This window comes from Aspergillus stella-maris (genome assembly GCF_047715825.1).
Source record: "Aspergillus stella-maris strain CBS 113639 unplaced genomic scaffold BDV14scaffold_42, whole genome shotgun sequence".
NCBI classification, from domain to species: Eukaryota; Fungi; Ascomycota; class Eurotiomycetes; order Eurotiales; family Aspergillaceae; genus Aspergillus; species Aspergillus stella-maris.
Window position 1 is genome coordinate 96,886 of NW_027396836.1, and position 9,081 is coordinate 105,966.

At 52.9% G+C, this 9,081-nt stretch overlaps 3 protein-coding genes across 3 annotated transcripts; 2 read left to right on the forward strand and 1 right to left on the reverse strand.

The window, feature by feature from the left end:
• The first annotated feature begins 1,198 nt into the window (after window positions 1-1,198).
• BDV14DRAFT_91134 (SAM and PH domain-containing protein) lies at window positions 1,199-4,204 on the forward strand. Its single transcript, XM_073777842.1, has 3 exons — window positions 1,199-1,338; window positions 1,394-1,588; window positions 1,648-4,204. Exons 1-3 carry the CDS (start codon window positions 1,336-1,338, stop codon window positions 4,015-4,017), a joined length of 2,568 nt encoding a protein of 855 aa, XP_073626282.1. The 5' UTR covers window positions 1,199-1,335; the 3' UTR covers window positions 4,018-4,204.
• On the reverse strand, window positions 4,147-5,388 carry BDV14DRAFT_91224 (uncharacterized protein). Its single transcript, XM_073777844.1, has 3 exons — window positions 5,064-5,388; window positions 4,410-5,013; window positions 4,147-4,350 (listed from the first exon to the last, which is right to left on the reverse strand). The coding sequence occupies exons 2-3, from the start codon at window positions 4,950-4,952 to the stop codon at window positions 4,276-4,278; spliced, it is 618 nt and encodes a 205-aa protein (XP_073626283.1). The 5' UTR covers window positions 4,953-5,013; window positions 5,064-5,388; the 3' UTR covers window positions 4,147-4,275.
• Window positions 5,389-5,465: 77 nt separating this feature from the next.
• BDV14DRAFT_91164 (NACHT and Ankyrin domain protein) lies at window positions 5,466-6,912 on the forward strand. Its single transcript, XM_073777843.1, has 5 exons — window positions 5,466-6,218; window positions 6,296-6,357; window positions 6,406-6,577; window positions 6,654-6,678; window positions 6,729-6,912. The coding sequence occupies exons 1-5, from the start codon at window positions 5,776-5,778 to the stop codon at window positions 6,804-6,806; spliced, it is 780 nt and encodes a 259-aa protein (XP_073626284.1). The 5' UTR covers window positions 5,466-5,775; the 3' UTR covers window positions 6,807-6,912.
• The last annotated feature ends 2,169 nt before the right edge of the window (window positions 6,913-9,081 follow it).

Consider the following 9,081-nt stretch of genomic DNA (forward strand, 5'->3'; position numbering starts at 1 on the left):
GGCTGATTGCGGTCAGAACACAAAAATCTGCTGGGCTGCTGGATAGGTGGGCTTTAGGAGTGTCCGAGAGCCCGAGGCTTGTGTGACGCGGGGAAGACCTGGTGGAATCTTGGACGGTCAGCGGCATGGACAGCGAGGTGGCTGATGTTGATCTCGGCAGGAATGCTCTGGACCCAGAAGCCTAATATTGCGATGTTCGTTGAGTGATCCGAGTGGTTGAATTGGGAATTTTCAACGGTGCACTGCACATAAGTTGTCTTCGGGTGGTTGGGCCGAGAGGGCAGTCAAATGATTCATGATAAGGCACTGGAAGAGCGGTATAGGACATCAAGTCATAGTGTACCGTCCGAGAGGTCGGAAACTGCCTTATGACAATGAAACGGTCAAGAGAGGCGGGAAATCGATTGGTATTTGAGCGTTTGAGGTTCGGACTGACAGGTCTCAGAGCGACCGTGACGGGGGTGACAAGTGGGGAGGGCAAGTCTCAACAGAATCCCATCACATCCTGACCAGCAGAAGGGAGCAATCACAACTTTATACAAGGATGGATCCTGGGCTGCGAACTGGTGCCGTGATGGGCGATATTAGCGTGGACAAAAGGCAGTAAATGGGCAAGGAAGGTGGAATTAACCGTCATTGGCGTGGTCAAATGGGACAGCCCGCCTTAGCGCTAGCCTAGGAAGCCAACAACTGGCCACCAAGCGTGTGATCACGGCAGTAGCGTCAGTTCCTCCAGCCTCTCACACCGCGTGCTTCCCCTCCTTCTATCACCGGAGGAATTTCAAGGTTCTGCAGCCATCTGCACTCCCAACCAACCAGGCAATGCGATTGGTGTGCTGTAGGCGCTGGAGAATCCTGTCATGCAGGAGTGCAGCCAATCCCCTGCCTGAAACTCGAGACTTGCAGCAGACGACGTTGATCTATTCGCAGTTACCCTTCGCCCCCTCCCGCATGCATCGCCAGGGAAACTTCATCACATCCAGCGACTGCGATTTGCGCTCGGCGGATCCTGGCGGTTCGACTTGATGCAGCGTCTTGCGGCCGGCGCTTTAGCCCGTAGCAGATTCCTTCTTCCCCCCCAGGGGAGACTGAGCGCTTTTACCGACTGGTATATACTTAACGCTGTGTCATCCCACGATCTTCCCCTGTACTTCCTCGCTTCTGAAACCCAAGTCACATCCCCCAAACTCTGGCCGTGAAGTCTCTAATATTCTTTTGACTTCACTTTGTCTCAAGAGGACAAACAACCTCGTCTTGAAGCATACTCATCTTCACCGTTGTCTAGCATTGTTGCATCCCCACTTGTAGGAGCTTTTGGCTCCATCTTCCGGCACCATGGTACGACTCGTGTCCTTTGTTTGCAAGGGCTTTCAGACTAACAATGCTCTTCTAGCCTTACACTCAAGGATTCCAGCCAACCCTCGACTACCGCAGGCTCCAGGAAAAGCTCTACAATGAGACAAGAACGCTGCCTCGTTACCGTTCCGCATCGGCGATGTCGGAGGCTACCGAGATCTACGACTCGGACATCGATACGGCCTCGCTAGGTGCATCCTCCGATGGCTCACCTTACGGAAGTGCTGGCTCGGTAAGTCTTACATATGGCCATTTTTAACCCTCGTATGATATTAATGTGAGGTTCTATAGCTCGTCGCCGAGAGTGTCACCACCCTGTCGAGTGTCGACGATGCCAAAACCCCCGATACAACCGGCCTCAGTCGATTCACCTTCGCTCTCGATGGAAGCCCGATTAGAGGTCCTCAGGGACCACACCTATTCCGGACGTCGGAGGACTCGCTTTCACGACCTCAATTGTCGCCAGAGTGGGGCTATGAGAAGGTCCCCGACAGCGCAATTGCTACCCATTTCTACACCGACTTCAAGGTCCAGCCTCAACACCAGCCTCAACACCAGCCTTCGCCTGTCCCCGTCAATATTGCACCAACTCCTTCGCCGCCACCACCACAACCTATTTCTCGGCCCGAGTCTGGTGTTGACATTGCAAAATGGTCACCTAACCAAGTTGTCCGCTGGATGCAGGGTTTGGGCTTCGATGAGTCTGTCACAGAAAAGTTCTACATCAACGATATCTCCGGTGCAATTTTGTTGGAACTGCAAGTCGATGATCTCAAGGAACTTGAGATTGCTTCGTTCGGAAAACGCCATCAACTTATGGCTTGCATCAAGAAACTCCGGGAGTGTCAGTTCTCAAGCGCCGCCCCATCTTGCGACTCGCGCTACCCAACTCCAGATCCTTCCTCACGGCTCGATACACGCACCCCTCAGACCACTGCTGGTGAGGTAGGTGCTGTGCGGGATTGCTTTAGCCCAGTCATGGACAGGGTTGATCAGGCTTTGAGGACCCGGTCTGGTTCGCGATCTTCGGCCCAAAGCAGCAGCCGACAAGACAGCATTCCCAAACGCGGGCGTCAGGAGACTGATGTTGTACCTCAAGATTCTGTCTCCATCGTTGCAATTGAGCAACTGCTTCCCAAGCTGCACGTGTGCTCTAAGGGTGAAAACTGCCGCAAATGGCAGAAGCAGCAATCTCGTGTCGCTCGTCTTCTCAAGGACCTCCAACTCGAAGGACTCGGCGGCTCTGTTCTGGTTACCGGCGACCCTGGCAACCCTTCTACTGCGCAGTCTGTGACCAAATCCCCGAAGCCGGATCACAGGCCACCGGCACTCAACTTTCAGACTTCCAAGTCTGATCTGCTAAGGTCGCCGAGGATGGACGAGAAGACACCAAAGTCAGACATTACTCCGTCTCTCATCGCCTCCTCTGATCTTATGGGGGCCAACCTGCCAGCGGACATTCGACTGTCGCAGGAGAAGCTTGAGAGCATGAAATCACGAGACCCACAGGAGAATGTTCGTAACTTCCTCAACTTTCAGCGTCTCAGCTCCTTGAAGCCGGTGACAGACCCTGCCACACCTCCTGATGATGAAATGTCGATGGAAGATTCACCCATCTCCCCCAAAGGAGTCCAGATCCCAACGCTTGCCAACAATCTTCGTACCCTTCCCAAGCTGCAGATCCCAAGCCTAAACTCTCCTGGTGAATCGGTCCTCTCCCCATCCTACTCGGCTCTGCGCACCATTACGCCGTCTGTTTACAACAAGGGAAGGCAGTACGGGGTCAACTCTAGCGCGATGAACACCCAAAGTTCTTTCATGTCGCCGTCCGATTACTACCGAGTGGATTCTCGCTACGAGGTGGTTACTCCCCAGGTCGCAGATGACCCCATGACCGCAGTTCCGGTTGAGGAGATTGAGCGTGGTTGCTCCCAATCCGTCCCTCCGGATATGCGATTTGGAGGAAACTTGGGCAACAGCCAAGACTCTACGGCTAACACCAAGTCTGAGAACCACCGTCGCCTTCACTCTGCGGCTCTCGGACAAGGCGCTCAGAAACTGGTTCCTGTTGCCGAGCGCTCTCCGCTTCCCCCAATTGACACATTGGAAGACTACGAGAAGACCCCTCGAGCTCCACGCTACAGGAACAACCCCTTCAGCCCCGGGTCAGCCCATGCCGACGACATCATCCACAGCGGCTGGATGAAGAAGCGCAAAACGACCAAGCTCATTCGCCACGAATGGGAGGACCACCACTTTGCTCTCCGCGGCACTCAGCTCTGCATGTACAACGACGAAGAAGCTGCTCAACAAAACTCCAAGGCACTCGAGCGCATCGACGTTGATGACTACGCTGTCGCATGCTCATCCCTCCAATCCAAGTCTAAGCTCACTGCCGCCTTCAAGAAGACCGTTCTGAAGCGCGTCAATGACAACCCCGGCGACGCCACAGCGTTCGCCTTCTCCCTTATCCCCGGCACCAACAACAACGGTGTTGTCGAGAAAAAGCCTTTCCTCGCCAGTGGCCCCAAGTCGCACCACTTCGCCGTCAAGACACGGGAAGAGCGCATCGACTGGATGCGTGAGCTGATGCTCGCCAAAGCTCTGCGCCGTAGTCGCGAGAGCGGAGACTCTGGTTATCTTAATGGCGAGCCATTCTAGTTTGCTGAACAGGCTGGCCTTGATCTATCTCTGACCCTCAGTTACTAGCATTGATACCCATACCCCATTCATACCCCCATTGGTCATTCTTTCTGCCGCATTCTGCTTCTTATCATTCATTCTTCTTCCTTTTTGTGTGTTTTACTTTTTGAACTTTTTGCACAACATAACGACTTTACGACTCTCCTCCTTCTGTCAAGTAACGCGATTTGTCTTTACTGCTCGATTACTGTCATTGTTATCCTTGTTTTCATTTGTCTACTGGCAAGAAACAGCTAGACTGGATACAAAATCTTTGGCAAACGATAATGGCTCGCGCCTGGTTTGCATGGACTAATGGACGGTTTTTGTGAGCTTGAGCTGGACCTCAAAGGCTAACAGGGGAACTGTACTGGAAGAATCGCATGTATGTACATTGAGCAAAGAACAACTGTAAGAATGAATTTTTCCCAACGGACTACCTTTTCTTCAATTCTGCCTCTTCGTAAAAGTCTCGCAGCCAGCTCGTACCGTTTCCCCCAACAGTCAGTGGCTGGGCGAATCCCGACAAGACCAAGATCAACAGCCACCTCACACCTCACGCCATCGAACCTGATACTCAGGGCAAATCCCGCATTCGAGCATGATTGGCGGTCCCAAAAACGAGTGGAGTTCGCCCGGCGCGTAACAAGACGATCACACTGGCCTGACATGTTGCCGCAGTCGCTGATCACACCTACGAATCCCACTTCCACTGCTGCGTGGTCGGAGCCGGATTGAGTGAGGCATATCATCGCCAGTTTCGTCTTCTTCGGTTGAATCCTGAAGGAGCCAGTCAATGAGGCACTAGCCTCTTGACCCCTTTGTTTCGACCTCGAATGGATCCTCGTCATGGCTTGTCTGTCAGGTGCAAGTCCAACGGCGTGAGTCTGCAGGATGCTTGGCGTTGGCTGCATTGTTCTTGTTGTCTGCTACCCATTGTAGTTCTCGTACTGGGGGATTTATATGGGCCAATACCTGCCTACTTAGTAGTGGAGGTAGTAAATGTTGGAGAACGCACGACTCACGAGAGACTGTGAGACAGATAGTGGACACGATCTCTATCTGGTATCTGATCGATCAAACCCCACCAGTCAAGCAAGTAAGCAATCGCACAGAATGGAACTATTGCTTTCCAACAAAGAACATGGAAGCAGCCGGGACCCGAAGCATCCGGTCCGGTTCCTTTCACCGCAACAAGACTTGGGGAAGTGTAACGTCCAGCGAGGTTCAGCCAACGATATCGCGTCTGCCAGGGTGTTTGGAGGGGCAGGGGGTATTGTTCAGTAATTGGTGCGCTTATGTAGGAGAGCTTGTCATTTGATCTTCTGTCTAGTTTAATTTGCGTCTTGGCTGCGTGGGCTGGCTGTGGGCACTTATCTGTGCTGGGATAGGCTGGCTGGCATGAGTTGATTCCGGGGGAGAGAGAGGCTTCCATTTTGCCTTCTTGGTTGTCTGTCTCTCGCTCGCATTCTCGTCCGTTCTCATTCCCGTTCTCTCTCTTTTGGTTTGTTCTCTTCTCTTTTCTTTCCTCTCTCTTGCGTCTGTCCTCTCCCTCTCCCGATTCACCTCACTACCTACCTCTCTACTCTCCTTCTCTCCTTTCGGCTCCTTTCCTCGCTTCTCACCCGCCTCTTCCCCGCGGCCTCTCATCCCGCCATCTCGTCTCACCCCGTCTCACCCCACCCTATCTATGATCCGCTCCTCTACCGTCCACCATAGCGACGCCGTCGACGGAGCATGTTGGACGTTAGAACCCTGCGGGGCCATCTCACCACCGCAACAACCTCCGCACGCGTCGTCGTGCGCTGTCTAAACGGTGGTCGAGACCTGCAGGATTCCTCGCAACGGGCAATAATTCTACTGGTGGATACATTGGACTCTTTATACAGACTCAGGATCCAACTATGCTGCGGCGATGAGTCGGACATTGAAATTGGGGAATCGAGTGAGAGCAATGGGGTTGGAGTTGGGACCGGTGGCTGGCTCACCGATCCGGGAAGGATGGTTGCGCTCGCTGAGACGCTGGAATGCTTCTGCTCGACTATGAAGAGTATGGAGCTTTACTTTCAGCCTGGTGGGGTGGGGGTCACGTTTTATCGGAAGAAGTTGCTTGAGCAGACGTTTTTTGGGAGGTTGAAGAGGTTTAAGGTGCTGTTGTTGCTGTTTATGCAACCGGTGAGGTCAGTATATTCCCTTTTTTCGATGCGTTTTTGCAAAGTAAGTTACTAGTGTAGGCTAACAGTATATGCTTGAGCAGTAATCGGTCGTTCCTGGACAAGGAGATCTTCAGCCTGAAGTTGCTGGGGGAAGTGGAGTCTGGTATATTTTCTTTTCCTGTTCCTGGTAGAAAGTACTGACTTTATCTAGGTCCGAAGCTCGACACCGAGTTCGAAGAACGCGTCCTTGGCATTTCGAGTCAACTTGCTTCAGAACATTTCATCACTCTCGCGGATCTATGTAATCGTCGGCTGCAGGGGACTGGGCAGTGGTTGTTTGAGGATGAGGAGTATGAGCGGTGGTTGATGGGGTTCTCCAAAACGTTGTATTGTGTCGGGCCTCGTGAGTATCTCCATTATTGATGGAATTGGCTATGAGCTAACAAGACGATTTGATAGCTGGTGTTGGCAAGACCTTTCTATCGTAAGTTTTCCGTCGACCGCACAAAACATCCAAAGACTAACAACTTCCAGAGCATCAATCATCGACTCTCTTCAGAGAACGTTCACCTCCCCCGATGTGGCAACAGTATTCATCTTCTGTCAAGATGAGACACAAAGGGAACTGACAACTCTCGATCTTCTCCGAAATATCCTGGCTCAACTCGTCTACCGTAGACGCAGTCTCTCCTACGCTTCATCGGCTCTCTATCATTCCGAGTCCGTAACGAAAGGGAAGGCTTCGCCAAAGGTATATCAAAATGCGATCCGCGCTGAAGTTGACCGGTTCTCAAAAGTGTTCTTCATCATTGACGGACTGGATATGATGTCGGATAAGGAGCGTTTCTTGACCCGTCTTCAGAAGCTCCCGGACCAGGTGCAGCTTTTGGTTACCCTGCGGGAGGTTACGCAGATTGGGGATGAGGCCTACGTGTCGGTGATGGCTCCATCGAATGATCTTCAGGCGTACGCAGTGTCTCGCATCGAGAGCGACCCCAACCTGAGTGTATTACTCAAACAAGAATCAAGCCCGAGGTTGTATGATATGGTCGTCAATGTTGTGACGGAGAGGAGTCATGGAATGTAAGTCCCCATTATTCTTGTTCTCTGTGGAAACCACTGACAACGACAGATTCCTCCTCGCCAAGATACATCTCGAGTCCCTCTCCCGATATGCCCACAAGAGCCGTAAAGGCCTCTTCGAAAATGTCTTGAGGTACCTCCCGCACACCCTCAACGAAGCCTACGGCGAAGCAATGAAACAGGTCGTAGGCCATAGCAAGAAAGCCACATCCTACGTATACTGGACATTGTATTCGCTCCGCCCGTTGTCGGTAGGGGAGTTGAAATGCGCGACCAATAGCGCGGACGGTGAAGCAGACGACGAGGAAGCTATCAGCTTTGAGCACTCCCTGCAGACCCAGAGCGCCGGGATACTCACCGTTGATGCAATTACCGGGAGCGTTTGTTTCGTGCATCGAACGGCCAAGGAGTACCTGAGTGGTGCGCCGGCTAGAGTATTCTTTCCAGCCGCGCAGAAGGATATCGCAGAGACTTGTCTCACTGCCATCACACCGGACGAGGTCGTTGACGACTGTTACTACAACGGAGGTACACCGTCTCGTAGCTCCGGAAATGGATTCCTTAATTACGCGGCTATGTACTGGGGTAGCCATGCGCGGGAGGTCTCTGAGGACGAGCAGACGATCCAGGTTTTAATCAAGACTTTCCTGAACAAGCTACTGTGGCGGCGCCCACCTCTTCAAGTCCTGACCAATGAACCCAGAATGCCATCAGAGCTCGGCCTTGGAAGATATCCACAGGATTGGACAGCTCTCCATATTCTCGCCTACTTTGGTATCGTCAGCAAATCGCGACGTCTTCATGTACAGGGCGCGAACCTGGACGCGAACGATAATTCATTTCGGATTACTCCGCTACATTGCGCGGCCAGCCAGGGGAACCTGGAAGTCGCGGAGTTCCTCCTCGACAATGGCGCCGACGCAAACACCACTGCGCGCGATGGAAGCACAGCACTACATCTCGCTACGCAATACGGGCATCGTCAGATCATGAAACTATTCCTTCACCATCCTGTCAACCCGCAAGTGGCAAATGATGAAGGTGCAACGGCTCTTCAGCTTGCGATCAAGACAGAATGGGACGAGGGCACAGTTCCTCTCCTAGTAAAAAACAAGGTCGACGTCAACACTAGAAACCTTCACACGGGAGACACAGCCCTCCATGTCGCAATCAAGTGGCGACGACCTCGTATCGTCCTGCATCTCCTTGAGAAGGGTGCTTCTATCGACATGACCAACGAAGACGGCCTCACACCCCTTCAACTCGCCGTCAAAGTCGACAACTGTGAGGCAATTTCCGTCCTTCTCCAGCGACGCGCAAACATCGAGGCGCGGTCTTTATCCGGATCAACGGCTCTTCAAGTCGCCGCCTCTGAAGGGCACTGGATTGCCTTTGATCTTCTCATGCTGGGAGGCGCAGATATCAACGCCTGGAACAGGGAAGGCGAGCCTCTCATCCACAAACAGGCTCGTCTAGCAAGCAGCCCAGCTATCGCGTCGAAACTGCTCGCTCACGGCGCAGACATCGACACACTCAACAGCAAGGGTATGAACGCACTTCATTGCGCCGCCGCAGCAGGTAACAAAACAATGTTCATTTTTCTCCTAGAGCACGGCGCAAAACCAGAAACGCTCACCTCCGCCGCTGAATCAATCCTCCACCTTACGCCCCCAACAACCCAAGATGGCCTCGACATCCTCAAACTCGCAACCCTCAACTTTGGTCTCGACGTCAACGCCCCCTCTTCAAAGGGCTGGACACCCCTACACCAAGCCGTCTACGTAGGCACAGGTGCCTCAAACCA

Coding starts and splice junctions, on each gene's coding strand:
- BDV14DRAFT_91134 (XM_073777842.1), top strand. Junction 1,589..1,647: donor CTTACGGAAGTGCTGGCTCG/GTAAGTCTTACA, acceptor GAGGTTCTATAG/CTCGTCGCCGAGAGTGTCAC.
- BDV14DRAFT_91224 (XM_073777844.1), bottom strand. CDS start 4,952: ATGCAGCCAACGCCAAGCATCCTGCAGACTCACGCCGTTGGACTTGCA. Junction 4,351..4,409: donor ACATACATGCGATTCTTCCA/GTACAGTTCCCC, acceptor ACCGTCCATTAG/TCCATGCAAACCAGGCGCGA.
- BDV14DRAFT_91164 (XM_073777843.1), top strand. CDS start 5,776: ATGTTGGACGTTAGAACCCTGCGGGGCCATCTCACCACCGCAACAACC. Junction 6,219..6,295: donor CTGTTTATGCAACCGGTGAG/GTCAGTATATTC, acceptor ATGCTTGAGCAG/TAATCGGTCGTTCCTGGACA. Junction 6,679..6,728: donor GTTGGCAAGACCTTTCTATC/GTAAGTTTTCCG, acceptor AACAACTTCCAG/AGCATCAATCATCGACTCTC.